Source organism: Cariama cristata, unplaced genomic scaffold (genome assembly GCF_000690535.1).
Source record: "Cariama cristata isolate BGI_N322 unplaced genomic scaffold, ASM69053v1 scaffold16660, whole genome shotgun sequence".
In the NCBI taxonomy this organism is placed as follows: Eukaryota; Metazoa; Chordata; class Aves; order Cariamiformes; family Cariamidae; genus Cariama; species Cariama cristata.
Genome location: NW_009596597.1, coordinates 9,322 through 35,156, shown reverse-complemented (window position 1 = coordinate 35,156; position 25,835 = coordinate 9,322). Strand labels below are relative to the sequence as shown.

Below are 25,835 nucleotides of genomic sequence, written 5' to 3'. Positions count from 1 at the left end.
TGTTAGATATATGAATGAGTTGTTCTGAGCAAAATGTGTTAGAATAAGTCAGAGCCACCAGAGGAATTTAATAGCTTGTAAACAGACATAGCAGGTTTCATACTCTGTTATCAGTAATGTAAGATACACATATGTAAGGCAAAGTACATATTTAAACACACTTAAACGGGCAATATCTTCTGTAAAAATATTTACAATTTAAAATAAACCAATTTAAGAAATGGATGAAAGTAAAAAAATAGGATACAGAAAACTCCCTCATACCATGGAACATCACCTAAATGAATATCATTTGGCATCAAGAGTCAACTCATTACCTTAAAATTTGTATGTTACAAGTGCATAGTTGTGTTTCCTTCTCCTGAACTATCAGCATTTACAGTTGCTCCAGGCTGCAAGCATAGTGGTATGGTATTAGAACAAATTAACATTATGACTTGGCTCTTTCCTTTGCAAGGAAACCTGATATAAAAAAGTTGTCCTCAAATAGCAAGCCATGTGTTAAAAATGCGGCTACAATAGCAAAGGCCATCTTTCCTGAGCCAGGAACTTCAAGGTTAGAATGACTGTACAACTGATACTAAGCCCTTTTGGCAATCAAACATGTAAGAGCATCTAAAGCTGATAAATCAACACAGGAAAGATGCAATCTATACTATTGCATTTGTGTGTGTCTGCTACATTCAAACCTTTAATGTTAATGAAAGCCATGGCTACTACTTACTGTTCTAATCCTCCAGAGTAACTTCTGATTCTTTCTGAAGGATGTACGTACCACTTTCCCCAAGGAAATCTCATACAATTGTTCAAAGCAATGTTTCACTAGCACTGTAGCAGTCTGCAATCAGTATATCAGCTCTGATTAATGTAGTCTTGTTTCAATAGTACATATTCACCAATCTTTCTGCTGAATTAAAACAGGCTGAAAATGAAGTTTTGGACAATGTAAGTTGACTGTTATCCTTGCTGTTTTTCAAGATGGGCATTTCTTTGGCATTCGTTAGGTTTTTGCCCAGACATTGGCCACTGTCATAAATGCTCATATTGATACACTTTTAGCAAGCAAGAAAAAAAAAACAGAACTGATAGCAATTTAATGTAGAAGTGATTGTATGACCACCAAACATCTGATGTTAGATGTCATTAAAGTGCTGCTTTATAATCTCTGCCAGTTTGTGCTAATTAAGAGACAGAGAGGTCTGGAATTTTTACAAATCCCAAAAGTCACATCTGAACAGTTTGTATACTCAAGCTGTCTTTTAGCCTGGTGAGGAAGCATCCATGAGCACTGGAACTTTGCATTAAGCTTTGTAGTTCAGTAGCAGCCATCCTTCCAACTCTCGTCTTTCACGTTGCCATAGGTTTTGGGAGCAGGTAATGTTCTAAAATAAAATGAGATATTTTTCAGTTTCATACCTAACTACCAAAGTCTCCATCTACAATACAGAAGAATTTAAACATCTTATAAGTAACCGAAATATACACTTCACTCATTTACTTCTCTGCAATACAGTTTACTTAATATAAACCCAGAAGTATTTTCAGTTTCAGGTTCTGTGTGTTATATCTTGGCAACTACCACGTGAGAAAAACATCTGCATAAACAGACAGAAAACTTTTTGCTGTTATACTCTGCAAGAATACAAACTTGATCTGCTGCCACCTAAAAACAGGCCATTTTTTTCAGTGATGCATAAACAGGGAAATCCTTGTTTAGAGGATTATATTTTGCTTACATCAAAATCTTGGCATTCATAGATACTTCATTATTGCATTCTGTACAGATACTGCATTATGTATGTAAACTTTCCAAAAAAAAAAATCTGTATAGGTTTAATAAGTGAAACACTTTTCTATAAGACAAGTTGTCATTTGGACAACCACACTTCACTACTATTAAGAACTTCCTGTCAAAGACAACTGCTTTTTATTACATGAAGTTTCATACTGCTGATAGTGCAGACTCAGACTGCAAAGCAGTCAAAACTGTGACAGCCACTTGTCATTCCCCTGCCCAGCACTCACTGCAGACCAGAACTCTTCCACTTTGCTATTTACGGCTGTTTGATCTTTTTTATGGTACCGGAGACCAACTGTCTATCCTTGCTGTTTAAGGACATTCTTAATATTTCTCATGGGTGACTGCTTCTTTATGTCAGCTGGCTTCCACTTGACACCTTCAGTGAAAATCCACATTAGCATGGCATTAAGAGTACATATGCTAAATTATACATTACTTCCTTCTGAGTCTCCTGAAGACAAACTGTCCATGTGGCCTTTCCAGTTAATACTCGGTCTCTCGTGTGGCTGTTTTCCAAAGCACTCTGACATTAAGCAACTTCTACAGCTGGGTGCTAGCACAGAGGTTATGTTTAAGCTGAAAATTCTGTTTTGTCCTGTGGGTTAACTGCATTGATTTTTACATTAAGTTTAGCAAATGCTATGGATGCCTCCTCTGTCCTCATGCATCCTCCTTCCTAAAGTTTCTAGCTGCCCAAGGTGAGAAACTATTCTCACCATGGTACCACTGCTTGACTTACGGATTACAAGAAGAAACTAGTTCTGGCTTCAGAATGTGTCACACAGTGGTACAAATAAATTTTCACTTGCCAGCTATATTTTGAGAACTTTTAACCACATGCATACAAATTCTTATTGCCTTCTCAGCCCAGACTAAGAGACTTGACTTAGTTCAGTATCTTTCATTATTCATTTCACTTTCACTCCTTCACCTTCACACTCTAATTCAAGAACCTTTTTCTCTCAGTTCTGCTTCAAAACTATTTTGGAAACGTAGACAAATGGTTCACGTGGAGGTCCCCCTTTCCATTCTAAAGACCTTGAGATCAAAATAAGTATTGCAGGAAGGAGCAGCGCAAACACACAAGGTACAAAATTCATCATGAAAACTTCAAACTAAGACTGCCTGTCACATACTCACCTGCGAACAGGCTGTGCAAGTTTGCTACGAGGCACTGGGATGCCCCCTGTAGAAGGGGCACTGGGTCTGGGCAAACCACTCCTCATCCCTGCTGTCCCTGCCGGTCTGGTAAGGGTAGCACTGTTAATACTGCTGGCAGGGCTTGGCAAGCCTGAACTCTGGGCCATGAGAGGCCCTGGTGAAGAACTACTGTGTGTCAGCTGTGTGGCTTCTGGAGAAGCAACTGAACCGGGTCCGTGGTTACTAAATGCTTTCACTGGTTGTCGGAGAGCTAGCGGAGACGGTGCTGCAGGTGAGCGGAATTTACTTGAAGAAGGTACTGGAAAATAAAATACAGAAGTTACTTTCAAGCTTAAGTTACAGTATAACCGAAATGAAAAACAGGAAATTATTTTATGTGAATATTCAAACAATATGGAATGTATAATGCAATACAGCCAATCAAGCAGCAATGAGAAACAGGAATTCAGATGTCCTCTTTATCATGTGTTTTTGATATCATAACTCTAATGCCCCATTTACTTACTACAAATGTTTATCTATCTGGATTTATAAGTAATACTAGTAATGCTCTAACCATTGTATTGGTCAAGTCAAGAGAAATAGAGGAGAATATATTTGTTAAGAAGAAATTTTAACTGCTTCAGAAACATGTGAATAATCCTCATCCCTGAAAGAACATGTTGAAGAATATAGTATTCTAGTGTGATACAGTCTTTAAATAGATTGAAAGCATATATTAGCCTTCAACAATGAAATTCTGAGTGCAGAGCATCGTAGTATTTATTTTATGCTGTTCTTTTTAACCAAATCCATTGAATTAGAATTCACCTAAAGATACGGTCACGTCCCAGACTTATTGGCTGATGGGGAAAAAAAAAGATAGGGTCAGCCCACCCCCAACACCAAAGAGCTTAAGGTGCTGCTATGAAACTTAAACCAGCAAACTGTAACAATTTATAGCCTTCCTCTTCTTACAAACATTATCTAAATTATCAGTATAACTAGTATCTGTATTCAAATGCTTTGTAGCTGAGTTAGTATGTAAGGTCTTTATCAAGTCCTGGGAAAGGTTAATAAGCCAGAATACTCAACAGTTCTTTGATAATGCCAAACCTTAAGCACGATTCTTCACGAGTATGAGAAATATTTTCAAATTATGCATAATGTGTCACTAAAGAGAATGCTTAAACTAATCCATCATCTTAATACTTAAATGCAATTTCACTGGTTTTTCAAACTGATTAGGGTGGGTCAGTAACAGCTGACATCAGACAATCAAATCAATCAGGAAAGTAAAACTAAATCACATTTACATTTAGTGAATTTGTAGGAACTATTTTTTCCTCCACTAAATAAACTTTTTTACACAGACTGAAGTTGTATCCTCTTTGACAGATATTGTACATAAAGGAGATAGTCCTTCACATTATTATCATTTTACAAGGTAGATCCACTAAGAACATGAGGAGTGAGAGAAGAGATGAGTAATGACAGGAACGTGGCATCCTAAACAGGGTACAGAGGAAGTGGGAGTTTTCAGGTTGTATTTTGAAGTTGTTGCTTATAGGGGATATCTAAGAAGATTAATATGTGCCTCATTACAGACGTGAATTGGATTTGATTCCTTTCTGGATAATCCAAGAGGGCCTTTCCACTGACAGTGATATCAAACACAGCATGAAGCCGCTCATGGGAAAAGCTGACAAAAAATGTGGCAGAGACGTCAACAATACATGACAGTTAGTAGGTAGTGAGAATAAATAAAAATCCTTAAAATAAAAACCTTGGCATCAAGCCAGAGGATGGATTAAGGAAAGCATTAACAGCAGAATGACTGGACAAAAGCAGCAGCAAAGTGCTCCTCGGACTAAGACAGATTACATATTAGAAGTTTTTAAAATGTGACACTGCCTGTAACGTTGGTACAATTCAATCTGCAGAACTTCCAAGTGATTCTACAGCATAAATATAGGGAGCAGAGCTTTTATCACTAAACATCTCATTACAACACTTGCTTGGAACACAAATACAGCATCGTGTTAGCAACTCACCAACAGAGCAATGCCAGTGTATAAAAACTGAATAACAGCTTTAGGCCTCTTATAGGCACAATGGGGAAAAGGGTTTTTAGGTACAGAATGTAAGCAATGAAAAGTTGTAACTGAAGAAAGCTTGTTGCATTCCCATTGAAAGTAAGCATCCAGTAAATTAGTCCTCTCCATTCTCTCCAATCTTCTGTTGACCACATTTTACCATGCTTCCAACTTGAGCTGTCAATTCATAAAACGTTTCCTGTCAGCACAGCATTGCAGACATTGCTGAAAGCTGTATTCATTCTTGTACATAAAGGAATGAATTGTCTTCCAATGTGCTATGATGTCCAAAGCAGTCTGCATGATGCAATCTGTGGCAAACTGCCTAGTAATTCTGCTCTACATAGAAAGAATTTTGTCTTAGAGCAGTTTGGGATATTTAATAAAATTCAGTTTGGCCTATTTGTAAGACGGGATCACAAAGAGTAAGGTACTGCCTTAGCCAAAGACTATTTGGTAATTGTATACCCATGTGCAGTGTTGAGCTGATTCATGTTTAATAAAAACTCGTAAGGGTAGCATAAAGGCAGTGCTTAACAACTTTACGCAACTCCATCTCCTTAGAAACTAAGCAACTAGAACCAACTACAACTAAAACATCTGGCAACAATAAAAATAAATGGCACTGTGCAGTCACGACATCTAGATTTCTTACCCTCTCTGGATTCTGTCCTGGATTGTGGGCAGGGAGAAAGAAATCCTCACCTGGCAAAGTAGGATGCTGTGAAGCTACAACTTTATCTGGCTTGCAACCCAAGGCCAGCTGCTGCACACTGACTTGAAACCAGAATCAATTCTAACGCAGTTGTTAAATCATAACCATCATGATGAGATGATTCAGACTGGTATGAAAGAACAGATGAGGTAAAATGATGGGAATGAATAAACTGTTCTGTCACCTCAGTACAGGAAAGACATGGACCTCTTGGAGCGAGTCCAGAGGAGGTCACGAAGATGATCCGAGGGCTGGAGCACCTCTCCTGTGAAGACAGGCTGAGAGAGTTGGGGTTGTTCAGCCTGGAGAAGAGAAGGATCCTGGGAGACCTTAGAGCAGCCTTCCAGTACCTAAAGGGGTCTACAAGAAAGCTGGGGAGGAGCTTGTTACAAGGGCATGGAGTGACAGGACAAGGGGTGATGGTTTCAAACTAAAAGAAGGTAGATTCAGACCAGATATAAGGAAGAATGTTTTTACCATGACGTTGGTGAAACACTGGACAGGTTGCCCAGAGAGGTGGCAGATGCCCCATCCCTGGAAACATTCAAGGCCAGGCTGGATGGGGCTCTGAGCAGCCTGATCTGGTTGAAGCTGTCCCTGCTCATTGCAGCGGTGCTGGACTAGGTGACCCAAACCATTCTATGATCTGACTGATACTGGATAGCTGTCTAAGTCTTAAATCTGTTACAGTAAGGTAAAGAGTTAGTTATTTAAATGTATTTTTATCTGTTTAACACAAAATGGTAAAAAAAAAGCCAACATCTGTGTGTGAAAGGTGTCAAGCTATGTAATGAACAGTATTTTAAGAAACTAAAACCAATTTTTGCTCATAGTTGTTTATTCTTTTGAAACAAAAGTCTTGTTTCATTACTGCACGTCCTGGTTCTGGCTGGGATAGAGTTAATTTTCTTCCTAGTAGCTGGTACAGTGCATTTAGTATGAGAATAACATTGATAGCAACAACTAAAACATCAGCATGTTAAGTAGTGCTTACTCCAAGTCAAGTTTCTGGGAGGGGCCGATTGCTGCTCAGGGACCGGCTGGGCATCGGTCGGCGGGTGCTGAACAATTGTATTGTTTTTCTTGGGGTTTATTTCTCTTTTTATTATCTCCCTTTTCATTACAATCATTATTATATTTTATTTTATTTCAATTATTAAACTGCTCTTATCTCAACCCACAGGTTTTACCTTTTTTTATGATTCTCCTCCCCATCCCACGAGGGGCTGGGGGGAGGAGTGAGCAAGCGGCTGCATGGCACTTAGTTGCCGGTGGGGATTAACCCAGGACACTGCATAATGCTTCTGTACTCATGAGAATCTCAGATCAGAAACAAGAAAATAAACACATCAAGGACTCTAAAACAGCAAATCACTGAAAAGGACATGTTGGGTCCTCATTTACAGTGAGGAATGACAGCAACTGTAAACTGGAATATGTAACTGGTGGTGCAACATGCTTGGTTCCTCATTCTCTAAGGTTTAATAAAATTTTACGAATAATATAAGCTCAAAGAGAAGTTAATTTTCTGTACATTTCCACAGCTCCAGACCAGGCCATTGACCTAATAAATGTTCCAGACATCCAGATCCAGAGCGAAGGCATGGCCAACTGGGATGACAGCACGGAAAGCTTTGCAGAGGGAATCGAGGTGGTGGTCTTACACCAATGCAGAACTGAGAGAACTTTTCTCTATTGGGTATGAAATATTACGAAGACTGTTAGAGACTTCCTATTAAGCCATGTGAATCTGTTTCAAAGTCATTATACTTCACTAAAACTTTCTGCATGGAATGAAGTTGACGCAAAGAAGTTAGCGTTGTTAAACTGCTGAGAGAAATGCATGCATTTTGTATCTGCACAAAGGATTCTAGCATATATAGAGCTTATGAACTGGTCTCAAGTGAAATACGATCTTTAAAATGACATCTTCTAGATTGTAATAGACAACAGGACCAACTACGCTTAAAACCAAAATCATGAACTTGTTTTCTCTTAGTAGTCAAAGTGAGGCAGTGTCACATACAAGGCTGCCAGAATTAATTAAAAATCAGTTAAAACTTGTCTAATTGGATTAGAGACTCAATACATTTAATTTTCTTCTCAAAGAAGCCAACTTCAGCTGTTACCAAACTGGAATACTATATGCAATAGTCTCTAATTCCTTGAGGAAAAAAACCAAGAAGTCTAAATCACTCTATATTGGGGTTAATTTCCCAGTTTCCAGAGGAAAAGAGAAAGCGCATGTGCATGTATGCGCAAAACAAGTTGACATTCTATGCTCATCTGCTCAAGGATAAACTCATTAGCTTTTGTCTCCACCACAAAGGATGATATTTTTCACTTGCCTGCATGTTTTTGCACAATCAAAAAAAGAACAATTTTTACAACTTTTGTTTTAAAAACTGTACTTTACGATTTAAAATATTTCTATCCAAATGTAGCTCTAGTGAATATGGATTCAGGAGTCTACTCTTCTAATCTGGATTTCCTGATTAAAGCTAGAAGTCACCAATCCTTGGATTTTTATCTCAAAATCCAATTTAATACTTTTTCTCCTATATAATGCAGGGTTGTATTTTTAATGTTTAAACCAAAAAGTTAACTTTCGTACAGCAAGGACTACTTGGTTAATCTTGACATGCAACAGCAATTTTATTAATCTAGAATATGTGAGATTTAATTCAGGTGAACAATTATCTGAGATTTGCTGGAGCTTGATAAGAGGTTGTAAGTTAATTACCTCCTTTTGTAGATGGAGTTTGAAGAAACTGTTTGGTTTTGAAGGCAGCACGAGGCAAATTTTTCTGCCTTTGCAGAGCTGTTGAAAGACAAGAAGTGTTATATTTGTCTAAGAAGATAAGAAAACTAAATTTACTGGGAATTTCAGAATTGCATCCGCTTATGAAGCATCAAGGAACAGAGTGAGTGAAACACTCAAAAAGCTGTTATGACTCTGGAAGTGGTGGGCTTTTTTAAATGGTGGTTGCTCTTAATGGCAAAGAGTTAGAGGAGCGTGTCAGAAATTTTGCAGTGCAAAATGCGCAGATTTTGTAAGATTAAAGCTTCTTTGCAGGGCAAAAAGCCCAGAAAGGCAAAAAAAATTAATACACCAAAGGGAGAACAAGCCACCTAGCAAACATGCTACAGCAATATGAGTGCAAGATTAGATACAAAGATGAAAATTAAACTGTCATATTTGACCTAGCAAGACTAAACTTTTCATTTTAAAGGAGTTTTCAAAAAAATATTCTAACATTATATAAAAGCATAAATCTTTGTCTAAATGTGATCACCATAAAAACAAATTGTATTTTTCAGTTACGCAAACATAAGCCATTTTGAGAGATGTCTGGTTTTTTCCCTCTTCAAAAGGGTATGCAAGAGGACTCAAACTTAAAACGAAGATGTAACACTAAGAACTATCAGCTGCCAGCATGTAGACAGCATGACAGAAACTGGTTTTGATTGCTCCTTTGCTCCTATGTCCTGCCTTTCTTGTAGTCATGTTCAAGGGCTGATACTGCCTTGAAATGACCTCACTACCTACGCGTTACCAAGAGAGAAGCCAGTGTTCCAAGAGCTGCAGAACCTTGGCAAGGAGAGAATTACCTATTGCCAGAAGGAACGCATCAACTCAGCGTATTTTCATCGCAGCATATTTAAGGAGGGGAAGGAGGAAAGAAATCAATGAAGTAAAGCTTTGCCTACACAAAGGCTTCTTAAAATGATAATGTATGAATAAACACCACTGCTCACCTCAGTGTATTGAGGTTTTACTAGCATAAAACTGATTGCACTAGCAAGGCTTATTTCCATAGTGAGAAGGAAGAAAGATGGGGGAACAGTTGTGCATAAAGATCCTGACCTTGAGCAAGGAAGCTCAGTAATCCTATCACTAATTGGTGAATATCGCTATAAAGAAGGTAGGAGAAGAGCAATTAGAATCCTGGCAATATTAGTTAATCTTTTTCTAAACTTGATAGCATGTAATAATTGCCATCACCTTTCCTATCCTTCAGTCAACTGCAAAATTCACAACGTTTTGTGAACTACAAAAGAAGTTCATCATGTATTTTACCTTCATTCTGAAAAAATGACCAGGTCTATTCATTTTAGTCTTAATAACTAAAACCTGTCATTTTCAACAAATAGCAAAAAGGAATTAAAGTGTTTATAAACATCATAAAATGCTGCCAGTGGCTATGCAGAATAAAAAACCCTATTCCTTCTACCAACTAGAACCTAATGCGAAAAAGCATGTGGCAACATGCAATTCTTAGAACAGCCAATTAAGCACAGTAAGATGTTTAAAAATGAGCACCACAACTAGGAATTTAGTGAGGCAGACCACTGGCCAGTGTTTCTGTCCACAAGTATTCCATTATATCATTTTTTACTGAATCAGTGTTTTTGTTATACCACACAAAATGAAGAACAGCTTCTTCCTTCAAATTTGTGATCTTGAATTTAGTTTGCCCTAATTCATTCAGATTTAAATATGCTACTGCACATGGCACTAAGTTTCTTCCCCCATCATTATTTACACTACTTGCAAGTCAGAGATGTGGGATGATATGGAAAGGATTTAAAATATATATATCAAATTCCTTCCTTCTCAGTGGAGACTCCAGGAAATAGAGACTCAATAGCTAAGCAATTCCGTGCACTGAATCACTGAGAAGAACTTCAGGCAGTGCAATTTGAGCAATGCTGAGGAAACATGCAGTTTGAGATAAGGGTGGAGTGCATGCTTATCCGCACTATTTGCTGCTCTTTAACTGCTCCATATCCTGTTACATTACCTGTCACAAATGGTGTATGCTGAATACATGTAGGTACGTTTACTTCTGATCAACTGAACTGGAATACTCAGTTTCCTCAAAATATACTCTTTCTTCTTTTACTCTGAACATGCCAAGCAGCTGGACCTTGGCAAGCTGACTAGTTACTTTACTGATAGCTTGAACAATCTACAGCTTAGCTCTTTGAAAAAGTACTATATTTAACTCTGCTTAAAGACTTAACATTGGTGTGCTAATAGTGCCATGTAAGTACGAAAGTATCACACGCAATCCACTAGGAAGCACATAGCTCCTATGTGGAAGCCACCCTAGAAATTCTACAGCTCTGCACGATATATGTGGTATAGGACCCAAATACAGGGGCTTCCCGTCATTCTAACGGTTTAAAGTCTAAAAGATACCTATTCCTTAGAGAACGCAAGTACTACTGTATCTTCCAGTGTTGTAAGGTGAAACATTTACTAGTTTTCATATAAAAAAAAAACATTTCTGCGTAACAGCATGGAGAATCAGGTGCAAGTGAAGATTCTAATAGTTACAACTGCTATTTAATTCACTCCATCTCTTTTCAAAAAGAATTTGGATTTTTCATCATATTACAGTTAAAACTTAAAATGCCAAATGTTTTCATGTTTACAGTTGTACCTCTAAACATCTTGTGTGTTCCCTCTACTCTTTAAGCAAGCATGTACAATTTGCCTATGTAACCATAACAGGAATTTTCTTTTCAGAAACTTACTGGATTCCTAACTCATTTTTGAATGCCAGCAACCATAGCAAGTTCAGTATTGCAGCCACAGCAAATGTGCAAGTAAATTATACACAGCAGATCTTTGACAAGGAGAAAAGTAGTGACCTTGGGTGGCAAGCCAGCAACCTTGCAAAGGTAAGCTCATGCAAAACTAGCAGGTGTATGAGGAAGCTTCGAATCCCAAGACCCAGAAGTCATTGCCAAGGGAAAACAAAAATTTGCTGCAGTTTAACAGTGCTTTGCGCAAGGTGACAAAATATAAAACCAATAAAACAAAAAGTATACAATAAAAAGGACACAATTCTGGAAATTTTTATACAATGTACAGTTTTGCAGAAAATTTTTTAATCCAGACTAAGAAAAGATACTTACTCATTGACTTCATACACAAACCGTTTTACGATTGTCAATAGCAAGACTCTGACAAACATCTGTAAGAGCAGGGAAACTGTAAAAGCTAGAAATCTGGGCTTTATTAGTGATACTTAACTTACATCTAAATGTAAGTTGGTCTAGAGTGGTTCACATTTGGGGAAAGATTCTGATGAAAGGCAAGCAAATTTACCTAATAATTTCTGTGATTCTCAATGCATCCACAACTTGAAAAAATTATATATGTATAAACATAAGTCACACTACTTTGGCTCCTGCAATGAAGTAACTCACTAAATATTGAATATTGAGACTTCTGCTGTCTGAGCTTTCCATAAAGTTTCACTGTGAACATCCTTTTAATACTGGAAATAGCCTTCTAGCCAACTAAGCTGCCCTCTGTGCTCTTCCCTTCCCAGTTCAATTTTAAAACACCAAATAAAATCTGTACAGATTTTTACTAAAAATACTTTTTCCTTCATTTTCTTTCAGGTCATTTTGATTATTCTTCCTATGATAAAAATAACACAGTTGGAGAGCTGCTGTCCAACTGCTCTCCGAGTGCTTTATAGTTTGATAAGCCTGCCTAACAGATAACAGTCCTGTGCTTGAACTACACACATGCCCTTTCCGTTGTACATCCCACCTTCTGAGTGTTTGTGAATAGTGGAAGAAGGGGGCAAGGTGAAAGGATGCTGGGGTAACCTATATGAATAATCACAAGGTCATACTAATTTCTTTGGCTACAGTATCACACACCTGGGACTGACTGTCCATCCGACCCTTACATCTGGTCTGAGTCACTACGAAGATAGAAATCTTGTAGTCTTTGGCATGGTCGGTATTCCTTATTCTGTATTTAACTGTACTTGGTGGCATTAACACCATGTTTTGAAAGGATCAGTTAACAAGGCCAACCAGGTATACCAGTATGCCTTTACTGTTCAATGGGTAAAAAAAAATTAGTTTCATTCACAAATATTATCTTACATTTCCCATCAAATATTTAGATTACTGATGAACTTCTGTCATAGAACTTTTATAGTTCAAAGCTCTACACATAATAATATTCATAATGTGTTCTTCCCTTGAAAATGTCACACAAGGTTATTAAATTCTGAAACTTGTTTTAAAATAAAATGGTCAGGAAACATTTAAATAACAGGAACTGGCAATATTGACATATAAAGAAGCACTGAATATTTAAGTTTCATTTGTTTTGGTTTTTTAAGGTCAGCATTTTCAAGAGACTTGTGAGATTAGCAGCACTCTCATATCAGCAGTTCACTTTTGGACAAACTAGCAGCCACTAGCCCAGCAATGGCTAATTTGTTTCATGGGACAGAGGTTCATCCAAACCTTTTCTAAGGACTAACTGACACTTAAAAAGAGTAAATAAAATCTGCAAATGAATATAAAATTTCCAGGTGACAAAACAAACGAAGAAAAGAACCTGCAAACAAGGGTTAAACTTCCACGAAATGTTTTCAGTTCAGGTTTCACTAGTTAAAAAAAGGCAATCATCATCTAGGTACTTATTTTCATAGCCTAGTAAGTTTTTGTAGTCTGAAATAAGATTCAACAGTACAGAGCATTATACCTTCTGTAAATCACAGAAAGTAAATGGTTTCTGAAATGTCTAACTACTGTATTTATACTCTTTATAGTACTTCTACATATACTTTTAGGAAACTACAAATGATACCTTAATAAGAAACGAGACATTCTTTGAATATAATCAGTACCAGATTTTGTCTACCCAAAACCCAGATTCACACAGGTATGATTAAAAATCAAGATTAGTACCCCCAGCGTGTCATGCAATGTTTGTCTTTGCCTTGAACTGGAAGACAGCTGAGTACCATCACTTAATTCTGAAATACACACTGAGGCATCACTAAAGTTACTTACTGGCTGAGGCCTGAGGTTGAATGCGAGGTATTCCTCCATTTGGCACTTGGAAGTTTGAGTCACTTCTGCTGTTTTTCACAGACTCAGCTTGGATGTTAGATGTCCTGGACAGGTTTGGAAGACTACGCCTTAGTTTTTCTGTATGAAATAATACAAAGATACCACAACATGTAGTCTAATGCTGGACAAAGTTCAGGTTATGAACCCAAAGTTGAACTCCAAATCTATGTGACACAAAATGTTAGCCATATAAAATGACACCGCAATTTAAAAGCATATTTTGTTACATTACAGTTCTTCCGTTATCCTGAATTAAAGCTCTATATTCTCAGATCTATCACATACAAAATATTTATATAAAAAAGCAAGAATGTGCATTTTTCACCTGCGGTGAAAAAAGTCAAGCATAGTGTGTTTCGAAATGAAAACATCTGGATTATGATTCTCTGGGTTTTGTTCTACTGTTAGGGAAGTTGAATAAGCAAACCTAATTCGCAGTTTTGCACAGTTTTCAAAGTCTTTACCTAGAAAGTTATTTATAATATGGAATGCTTGCCTGAAGATTAAAAACACGTAGTTATTATTTGAGTCAATTTTGGGGACTACTCAGTCCTGTATCAGCACGTTATACAACAAATAACAGCTACCCACTTGGAAAGAAACTCTTCATACACAGCATTCAAAATTATTTAAGTCCAGTTATGCTTCATCTTTGACAACTGACTTGACTATCTATTGAGTCAATACTGGTTCTTCAAGGGTCTTCTAAAATTTGTACCATTGCTCACAGAATACAGAAAGATGCCATTAAATATTTCTCAAGTCTAATGACATTCTGTGTATCTCCAACCCATGCCGAGCTGAGCTGATGACATACTTTGGATACAAGACTGCAGATGCCTTGTCAGGATGAGTGCCCAACCTGAGATTCTGTAGAGGGATGCAGGAAAGAAGTACTCTAACCATGCACAAGCACTAAAGATGAAAACAATAGTAAGAGTCTTCGTAGGCTGAATATTCCTACGAGTGTACTTTCTGCACTTAGTTGTTTACACTGCCTTGCACTGTGGTCGGTACATTGTTGAACTCTGTCAACCAAATTTCCCTCTAACCATTCTAGAGAAAAAAAAAGAAATCCCAAACAACTTTTTTTGGCTGCTGCTGTATCAACTCTGAATATCCAAGCAACACTGAACTGCACAAAAACCACTGCAAGAGAATTCCTTGGAAGAGTTTCAGAAACACATGATCACACGCTCTATTTTGATCCCTCTGGTATGTGGGATACCAGCTTTTGGTACCTTGCCTCTCATGGGATATTTTTGTTGTAGCTCATCTAGCATGCATTAAGATTTTCATGAAACCCCAAAAAAGAATGAGAAAGGAATTCTCAAGTCACAACATAATTGGTTAGCTTTAGCATTGTACATTTTCTTACATACCTAAAATTTCCCCAAACCACCATTACTAGACAAGACTTAAGCTAACCCTTCCAAAGATATTCTTGAATAGCTAATTAAATTTGCAGGATCATCTTCCCCAAAAGCTCTAGCCTAGCACACTGATTTTCCTGATTAAAATTCTAAAATTTCTTAGTCAATTAAATTCTGTAAGTGCAACAGACCTCTTTGCTATATTGGGTGGGGACAAAACACCAAAAAAACCCCCAAAAATAAACTATTTGAAATGCCTTTTTGTATCATCTCTACTGCAGAGATTTTGCATCCAGCTTACCAGAAAGATGAATAAGGTGAATTCTTAATATCTAAATGTATATTCTTTCTGAATTTAAGATTTTATTTGCCAAATAATAACTATATTTGTTAAAATGGGAATATGCTTGTGAAATTTCAGCCCAGTTAAAGGAGTTTCTGCCAGATTGCTACCAGGAAAAAGTACTTTCAACAAGCAAAATCGTATCAGGATTAGATAATTTTATTCTATGCCAATTAGCAAAACTGTGTCAAGTTTACTGCAAGCTTTATTTTTTATTACATAGCAGTTTGCACAGCTCTGAGATTTCTAAAATATCCAAACGCATGACTTAAGTACTAATATTTTTAAGGCTATGTTCACGCTCAAAGAGTTCAGAGTCCTGCACTGCCAGAAGAAAGCACTCAGTCACCTCACAGGCTACAAGCATGCAAAAATTGCCATGTTACTCTTATCCGACCACAGTTACTTTCCCTGCATTTTATTCTGTCATCTGCAAGGCCTAACCCTCCTGGTGAATAATAGTTTCCCTTGGACTCTGCTTTATTTTAGTGCATTTGCCTGCCAAAGATAGAACTCGGTCACCACGAAACTCAATTACACCCAGAGTGACTGGATGACATCTAAAATAAATATAAGCCTACCAACTCATCTGACTGTAAGGGTTCCCTAGCAGAACTTAAGCTTTGCTTGCTCTGCATTTTCTTCAACAACTCGGGAGACCGAACCGTGATGTTACACAGGCATACAGTTTTAGCACTGCACATTGGCCAAAATTCTTTACAGTAACTACACAACTACTTGTGTAAAGGATTTAAGACAGAGCTTTTTACCTTCACTTTTGACATTACTAGTCTGCAAATCTGTAGGATGGCCTTGAAGCGAAAGACGAGGTTGCTGTAAACGGCTAATCATAGGTTGGGGTGACACTCTACTGTATTCTATGCTTCGAGCAGGTGATCGGGAACGAGGTGAATTCCTTGGAGATTGTTTTGGTGAAGGCCAGGGAGAACTGCGAGGTGATGGTGAGAACCTGCTAACAGCAGGGTGCACTGTGTGATGTGTGCCATCTTCTTCATCTTCTAAACTCTGCGCATCAAGCTCCTGATCGCTGAACGTGCCTCGCCTTGTAGAATTGCAAGAAGAACCAGAACTACGCCGAGAAGCGGTTGCTGCATACTCTTGCCGGAGGCCTGGCAACAATGAGAACATTGTTTACTTGCTTCCAGCCCACAAATGGTTCAAACTAGAGGCAGTGCATGCAAATATCTACCCAGTGCTCAAACTCAAATTTGGCTCACCTTATGTTTTTTTTGGTACTAATCTGGAATTAATTTGATGCCTCAAATAAAATGAGTTATGTACCAGCTGATAGTATCTTGAAATAAGTAGGTGAGCTCATTCCTTTCCCTATTTTGCAATCATCAGTATAGGTGTGTTGTGCACTTGCTCATCTCCTCTCCCAGGCTGGATACTAGCAACACAGGCTACACCTTAATTTTGGTATCATGCAACATCCTATAACAATTATAGCAGCCACAATGAAATGTCTCTTGTTAGTAAATGTCACAAAAAAGCTATATGATAAGCTACCCTGAGAGAAACTAGAGTTGTTAGACCAGTGCTCTCCAAAGTGGGGTGCATGCACCCCAGGGGGTATGCAAAACAATCCACTGGGGCACAGGAAGAAAATTTTGTACTACTAATAAAATAATACTTTTAAAATAGCATTTATTTCATCTTTATCTCATCCTTTTTAAATTTATGGGTTTGTGTATATTTGCGTATTTTTGTGTACATAATATATTAGTAGAGTAATACATGTATATAATTTATAAAAAAATATACATATACTGGGTGTTTGTTTTTTCTTCCACTGATAGAGGTACGCAATAAAAAAGTCTGGAGACCACCTAGTTAGACAACTGAAATTACTACCACTTTCTGCAGTCTCAGGGGGACAAAAAGACAAAGTCTCAACTAAACCTACAATAAAAGAGACATATCTACATCGGTGCTTTTCTTAACTATACTTTGCCATATTGACTTTATATTTTGGTGATTTAAATCATGGTTTAAGCACAGTTGTCAATAAGACCGGATTACACTGGCAGGCACGTATCTCCTGAGAAGACTGGTGGCAGGCAGTCTAACAACCATCCTTTTAGCATATACTGCATGCTACAAATTCATACTCTTTCTAGCATTTCTTTTGTCCGCTATTCCTAAAGAACACTTCTGCATAGCAACTTCCTTTCCTTATCCTGGAGGCAGAAGCCTTTAGCCAGCCTTCTCAGGAGAACTACATTTATACATCCATAGTAGAATCTACACCCCTTTTCCATTCCTGCTAAGCAAGTGCTACTGCAGTTATTCAATAAAAAAAAAGATCAACTGCTCCACTTCATTTTCAGGATGGAAAATACTTACTTTCTTCCTGCATTCGTGCTAAAATTTGCACATCTGTAACATCATTTAGCTTGTAATTAGACCCAATAGAGTCTTCATCCATCTCTGATGCACTTAATTCACTGTCCAGAGAGGACTGTGGACTTAGTGGAGGATTTCTATCTGCTGAACTTTTAAGATGACCTACAGAAAGAAAATAAAGTAATAGGAAATGTTAAAAAAAAAAGGTAAAGAAAGACAAGGCAGGCAAGCTGTATTTCCTTTCCTAGTAAAAGAACCACCAATCTGAAAACAGATTATGACTGAGACATTGAGTCTGACAGACCATTTGAAACATCTGATTGCCAACCTAGGCTGAAAATATAATTTACACAAGCAGAGCTTAGCCATTTCCTTCTGAAAATGAGCAACTTTATAAAATCATTATAATGGTGGCAAAACAAATTAATGACATATAACCTGGTCTACCTGTACCAAGGCTTAACTGCTATGAAGTCTGCACAGCTCTTACAGAAAGAGCAACCGCCTATCTGTTCCATTTGTGCTTGCATTCTCATCTCTGCACACTACCTTGTAAGACTTCAAGTTTGACTATGTCTTTCTTGACAATAAGGACTTGCTGATCCAGTGAATATTGGTTCAGTTTGGAATGCTTAAAACACAGTTTATCTGAAAATATTACCTGGTCTATGTACATACCTTTGCTAAACTATAACATACCAGAAAAACCCTTCCTATTTGCTGCCTTCTGGCTGACACCCCGTTGCCAGTTACACTTCATCTCTCTGTCCTGCACGCAGATACAACACCGCAGCACACAATGCAGAGCAGAACTACATAGATTAAAACAAAACCTGTGTAATGGCTCTGGTGAACATACTGCAGTGCAGGTTTCTCTTCACAAGTCCACAGTGAACTATAGGTAGCTGGATTGTCAATGCAATGTTTTTTCAACTTCCCTACAAGCTAACTTGAATTAAAGTATATATAATAAGCCAACATTCTGACTTCAGAGTAGAGACATGTTCCAGGCATCAGTTTTTCTGATGCAGAGAAAGTGTGTATGGTGCAGAATAAAGGCAGAAAACATCGCCAGAAGTTAGTGTTTACACTGATGACTGCAAAGCCTCATGGAATGCCTTTAATTAAAATACATGCTTCTTCCTTAATTATATGGTTCACATCTCAGAGGTACTGATGGATGCATTGCACACCAAATGTTTCAGTCAATAAGTAATAGGGTAGTTGCAAAGACTTCACAATTACCAACATCTAACCTTTAACCACCTACTATGCAACTTACATCCCAGTGAATTACAGGGCCAATTCTAGAAGCCGCTTACATACGTTAGGACTCCACAGAACTAACACTGTATGTTTTGGTCTAACTACTAACACATATCAGTGATTTTAGGGACATGGAAATCCAGAAAAATCATTTTAAATGTATCTCATGCCAGAAAGTCTGTAAAAAAGCCTTTCCTAAAAAGCTAAATACTGCATCATGCAAACATCCTACAAAAGACTGACAAGTTTTTGATGTCTTTCTTACTCTAGTTCAATGCAAATGTCGTTTATCTGAGCACGTTTTTGAAAGGAAGAGAAGAAGAAAGGGAGAGACCACACACACATGCTTACCTGAGGTACCAGGAGGTATGAGCTGTTTCACTAAAGCAGATTTCACTGGTGTTGAGGAGGGAGAGTTGAAACCACTGCTGTAGGGGCTACTAGTATTTGGACTGTAGGAGCTTGTGTAACTGACTGCACTGAAAGGGCTGCTGTACAAACTCTGTCTCTTGAGAGCTGTATGAAAGAGGAGGAAAGTGACAAATTATTCTGAAGGAACCAAAGAAAAACGAATACAATAGTATATGATATCTTCAATGTGATTTAATTACTATACAATGCAAGCAGAACATTTCAGTCACCTGGAAGATTTTCAACTGATTTCTTCATCTCCTAGATACAAATATACTGTGGAAGGAATGGGAGAAGGCAAGACAAGATAGCAACAAATATCTTCCTTGTAAAAATCAGATCTAAGATCACTACAACTGATCTCTTCAAGATGTTCAATGTAGGCATCGGGAAGGAAGAGGGGAGCAACTCAAAAGACAGTAGTAGCTAAGCTATGCTAACATACATCCTATGCACAGCTACATACAAACCAGAGCACACCATGAAGTCTAGTTCTTCAGAATTCACAGACCTGTCTAGATCACACAATATTTCAACAGTAACCCCAAGACCACCACTGCAGAACTAAGCAATACCACCTACAAAATTCCACAAAACATAGGCTAAAATGAAAAATGCTTCTGTTTATATTTCGGAGTACTATGAACCTACTGGGCACAATAAAGCAAACTGACTGTACAATTATTCCCTTCTGTATACCTCCTCTTCTAACACTTTGGGATTTTTGTGTCTGTGGGCTTCAACCCCATACACAATATAAGATCTAAAATTGGGTACTTTCCTCTTCTATTTATTGTAAATATTTCGATGTCAAGTATTTTCAGATGAATTTTAATCACTGGTGAACATTTTCAGTACGATACTGGAATTGCCCTAGTTGCCAGCTGTACGATTTGTATAGTTATTGAGTATTTTGTTCAGAAATCTGTATTTTGTTTCAATAAAACAGAAAATGGAACTTCAACGGGGGAAGTGGGAACCAAAGGAAATCTGGTCACTTTTGGTAAAATCAGTTCCTTCGTTGCTGAAAGTATTTTATGCCAAACAGAATTGTATTTTAACAAACAATGAATTAAATTGCAAAACATTAAACTGAAAACTAGAGATCCAAACTTTATGATATGCAAATCTAGATTAGATTAAGTTGCAGTTCACCTAGCTGCTAGAAACTAAACTCACCTTAAGGCACGACAGTATTGAAACTACGGATATATATTATAAACTGACAAGAACATGCCTGGCAAATGTATCGCAAAAGACTCAAGTGGTTCTAAAAAAAACGTGGGGCAGAAATTAGCTATTCAAAGACTATTGTGTGACATTTCTGTTACTGAAAAATAGCTTCAATTAATGCAGTAATAATTAGGTTATTGACAGTAGTGGCCAAAAAGAGAAAGGAATTGAACTCTAATTTGTTTATTAAAAACCCTTTTATTCAGTGTAAGATTTTTTTCTTTTTGGACATTACAAGAAACCAAAAGAGACTACAGTTACGTGAAATGCTGCTTTCAGCAGCAAAGCATGCTTCGGCTCCTCCTCCCACCCCACTTTGCTCTTGGTCACTACCTCCTCGGTTATTCAGTACAAGCAACAGTGGGGCTGCACTATTACCCAGCCTACTAAAGTGGATTGAGGTTACAAACATCTAGAGTATTTTAACTGATTGCATCAGTGAATTAAGTTTTTATTAGCGCCCAAAAGAACATATCATCCAACCTAATGGACGGCAGAATGCAGCACAGAGGCAGAATCAGCAAAAATTAAAGTTGACTTAGCAGCAGATTCTTTAAATTGCACCTCATGTACAGATCCTTTCTGGAGTCTAAACCAGTTAATATTACTAGTGTTTTAATTAGAGTGAAAAGACAGTGATAGAGGATGGAAAGTAATATTTCAGCTTTCACTGCAAGTCTTAAAAGATATGCACTAATTTCTGCAATTAGTGAATTCAGTGAATTCTAGTAAGCATTCCTGAGGCACCTCCAGTATATTTTGAGAGGGTCAGAAGGGAAATCTCTTTTATTACAAAGCTGAGTTAGCAAAACCAGTAGTTACAAGCCGGTTGTATTATGGTTGACGCTGATGAGACAACTCCTTTGATAGCAAGTTCTTCTGGCACTCACATAGGAAGCATCTATTCCAACTGAATCTTTGTTCTCATGCCAAAAAAATTTACTTTTCATCTCTTGCTGAAAATGACAGTAAAAAAAACCCTAAAATTTAAGTCTGCACAACAGTTATTTATTTCATACTTACTACATAGACAAGTATTTTAGAATATTAACCACAAATTACAAAACAATTGTACTACTGTGTAACCTTCAAAACAAGGCTCTTTGTACATATCCATAATGATACAAGATATTTGATCACATACAGATTTCTTTAGATGAAAGAAAGCACAGTTTTGTTACATATAAAAAGTATCTCTGGTACATGATGACATTTTATATGGCACAGCAGTTTTCATCCTAGCTAATGTGAACTTCTACCTTTCTCAGCCCTGGATTTCTCCCCAGAAAAAAAGCTGTATTCAAACCATTTTTCTGGCCTAGAATTCCTGAAGTTTTTCCAACAGAGATTTCTGTAACTTAGGAAGACACTACTATTTTTACAATAACTAGAGATATGATCTTTATTAGGAGTGTCAGACAACATTAGTAAGACAGATAACTCATTTTAACATTAACATGATGCTATATTAGATGAAACATTAGCTTACAAAAGATTACACATTAGTTTTCAAAATATCAAAAGGGAGGGGTTAATAATCAACATTCTTATTTTACTGTAAATTTTCTTTTATAACATTCAGAAACAGCACGTAGCATCTAATTCATTTTGGTCAACATTTGGTTAAATTGGTCTTCAATCTCTCTTTTCCTCTAGAAAATAGGAACAGGAAAATTTGAGTGCAGAAAACTCAGGTTTGGGTGGTTCAGAAAATCTACTGTATGAATCAGGTACAATTCTTCCAAATGCTAAAGCCCCAATATTTATTTTTGTTAAATTAAGTGGCAAATTTATTCTAGCAGTCCCAGTAGTAATTCAAAACAATAATTAGCGAACTCCATCACTGAGACCAAAGTTAGCTAAATAACAGCTGGTTTTGAACAAGCTCAATGCTTAACTGAAAACTCACTCATCATGGAATACATGACAGTTTTTACACACAGAGTCACACAATTCTCCTATCAGCTATACTGATCATGCATCTGATTTCAAATTTTTAAATAAAAACGCGGCTTCATTAAAAACTGCAATATGACCAAAAGTTACCCTTTTCTAATTCTGTGCAACTATGTCTTAAGAAAGCATCTCTTCCAGAATTCTTCCACCTAGTATTTCTCTGTTCCTGCAGGTGCTTGCTTGATGTGCTCTAGCCCTATACAATTTTAGACCACCACGTGGTGGAAGTCGTGGTTTCCAGCCAACATAAAATGCACTCTTGCACTTTTCACCAAGGACTTGAGGCATGGCTAAGAGAAGTCTTTGCACCAGAATACACCTAAGGTTCCCTCTAGTCTGAACATGCCTCCAACACTGAGCAGGACTTGCTCTGCAATTGTAAACTTGAACTAACTAGGGACAAGGCACTGTGCATCCTGTGTTCTGAGTAACTGCCCACAGTAGCATGGAGCTGAAAGCTGCTCTTCCCTCCTTTATTATCATGCAATGGAAAAGATTACGAAGGAAGCAGAAAATGTGGGATACAATAGTGCATTTGAGACTGAGAAAGAACAAAAAGATACTAGATTAGAAAGACGTAACAGGAGCTGACAAAGAGGAAATAGTTAAAGCAAAAGAAACAACAAGGATTTAGAAGAGAAAGTAACAGTAATATGAAAAACTTTATCCACAGACACTGGAACTTAAATTGATAAACTGAGCCAGTAACAGGTTAAGTGATGGGTCCATGAGGTACAAGCACTATGTAAAATACAAGTCACAAGATATTCCAGAAGTTGTGGGGTAGGAAACACAGGCAAGCTTACAAGCAGCACTACCTGCCTTCTCCAGTGGAGCTTCCTGCTACCCTGTATCTGTAAGTAGGCTGGTTGCTCTAAAGGACCATTTTCTTTTTTGTTACAAATTCATTTTTCCATGCAATCTGCTCCAACCTCTCCTACTGCTAATATTTTCCCCTATTAGTGCTATAGATGAATTGCAGTACTCTTGCAAGTATCACTACCAGACGCAGATTCTCAGGCCTATGTGAAAAAAAAGGAAAATTGCCTAGACACATCATTTGAATGATCAAACTTTCAAGTTTGCCCATTTCAAAGGGAAGCTTCCTGCCACTCTGCTTCAGCTATGACTGAACTTTTAAAGATACCCTAAGGGTAACAGAATTTGTGGTATTTCTGGAAGATTTCTACTCAGTTCTGAAAAGAAGTTAAACCATGAACAGAATTGTTCATGCTTAGCCTAACTGCTACCCAGTACTAAATACTCAGTAGTATTCAAATTCCCAGACTTGTATCATTGTTCATAAATCCCTGTAATCTGGGTACTTTTCATTGTTTAGAATTTCGGTCTTGGCCCGTAGCAAGCTATATATAATGTTAACTGTTCAGGAAAATTGTTAATGTACATTCATCAAGGCAGTATACACAAAGCACAAGAAACAGGGAAAGACCAAAGGTGACTCATTCTGAAGGAACTTTCACCATTATGCCCACGATTTTTGTAAGAATAAGAAATGGACTTTTCATGTGATCTTCCAGCAATGTTTTCAATTTTTATTATGAACAATTTCAGTGCAAACCAGAATAAAGACTGAATTGCTCCAGAAAAGAATCCAAGGAGGGGGAAAAAAGTTTTAGTCAAACTCAGCACAAAGTTTATGTGTAACCATGTAAAGGAGCTGGTAGCTGGAAATAATCCTGAAACTGTGTGTTCACATATTCTCAGCTCAAGTCCAGCCATTCTGCTAATCCCTGAAGATAACAGTTAAAAAAAGATACATCACACATAGTGCAAGACTGCAAAAGGATGGAAATACAGGGAGAGAATAGATATTAATAGCAAGAAAGTAAGTTATGTCTCAGCATAACTATTTTTAAAATAAAAAATAGGCTCTAAAAGAAGTTCAAATAAAGCAAGAAACCAGAGGGACAGAGAATTCTAATCAGGCCTTCAGTATTTTGCTGCTGGTTTGACATCAAAAAGGCTGGGAATAAAAGGGTGGAGAACGTAGGCTTTCATCTTCACAGAGCCAAACGTTCAGCCCTTCTTCAGTTTGGATATAACTAACTAATTTGTACGAAGGAAGAATCCCAGACTCTGGATTTTTTTTTTTTTTTAATCTGACTGTGACAAGATCTTAGATTACCTGAGACAGGAGGAAAAGAAATCATTACCTCCCCAACGTATTCAAAAACTTCAGCCTCCATTTACTTAGATGAAATAAAATAGCTCATCTAGCAGAAAACTAAGTTCCACATTAACACACTGACAAGCACCTAACAATTATGATAGTTTAATACACGCTTCTATTTCAAAACAATTCAAGAAAACCTCCAAGTTAAGGACACTGTTTCTTCCTGAAAACTTCTGACCAAATTGTAACTATGCAGGTAGTATAAAACTCTGAAATCACGACTCATGGTTTAATGCTTCCTTTCATTTTATTCATACAGTCCAGAAAATGAGCAGAATAAATCACTGTTTGCAAATCATAATGAAAACTTTAGACAGAAGCAACTGCTGGATCTCACCCTCTTCTCTCACAATTATCTATCAGCTAATTCTGATTCTGTTTCAGAATAAGTATGTACAACTCAGTGGTGTTAGCATACAGGAACTCACCTGACATTGTCTGTTCCAGCCTGTGGATCAGCGACTTTTTAGCACAATCAACATCAGGACTTGGGTAATCCAATACCTGCCTGCACCAAACCAATGGACTGACACATTTTTGCATCGGAGTCAGTTTCTTCTTTGGGGACGTATATAACCTGAAAAGGAGAGGTAAAAAAATATAATCTATGAAGACAAAGTGAGCATAAGATGACGCATGTAGCAATACCACATACTATGCTATTTCTATTTTTATCTGTATCTATAGTACAATCCAAAAATATAAAGAAAGTCTAACTTTTACCTTTAAATTAACTATTTTGGATACAGTACAACACTAATAACATGGCTACCCAAGGACTTCTGGCAAAAAGCGATGCCTATATTGCTACACTGGGGTATACCAACTAATCTACTAGGAAAAAAAAAGCATTTTCACTTTTCAGGCACGTTAGGTATATGGACAATTTCAGTATGTCACATAAACATACAAATCAGGATTAATCTTTTCAGATTCAAGTAACATTAGCCTGAAAGAAGGAAATAAAGCACTATGCAATATGCAACTGTTGTTTCCCTAAACACCAAGCTGTAGCAAGTGATAAGCATCATAATAGCCAAG

General features: G+C 37.3%; 1 protein-coding gene across 1 annotated transcript; it reads right to left on the bottom strand.

Moving 5' to 3' along the window:
* Positions 1-731: 731 nt before the first annotated feature.
* On the bottom strand, positions 732-25,368 carry SLAIN2 (SLAIN motif family, member 2). The gene is made up of 7 exons (XM_009706841.1): positions 25,223-25,368; positions 19,352-19,516; positions 17,735-17,896; positions 16,138-16,497; positions 13,592-13,729; positions 2,942-3,260; positions 732-1,382 (listed from the first exon to the last, which is right to left on the bottom strand). Exons 1-7 carry the CDS (start codon positions 25,335-25,337, stop codon positions 1,316-1,318), a joined length of 1,326 nt encoding a protein of 441 aa, XP_009705143.1. The 5' UTR covers positions 25,338-25,368; the 3' UTR covers positions 732-1,315.
* Between the last annotated feature and the right edge of the window lie 467 nt (positions 25,369-25,835).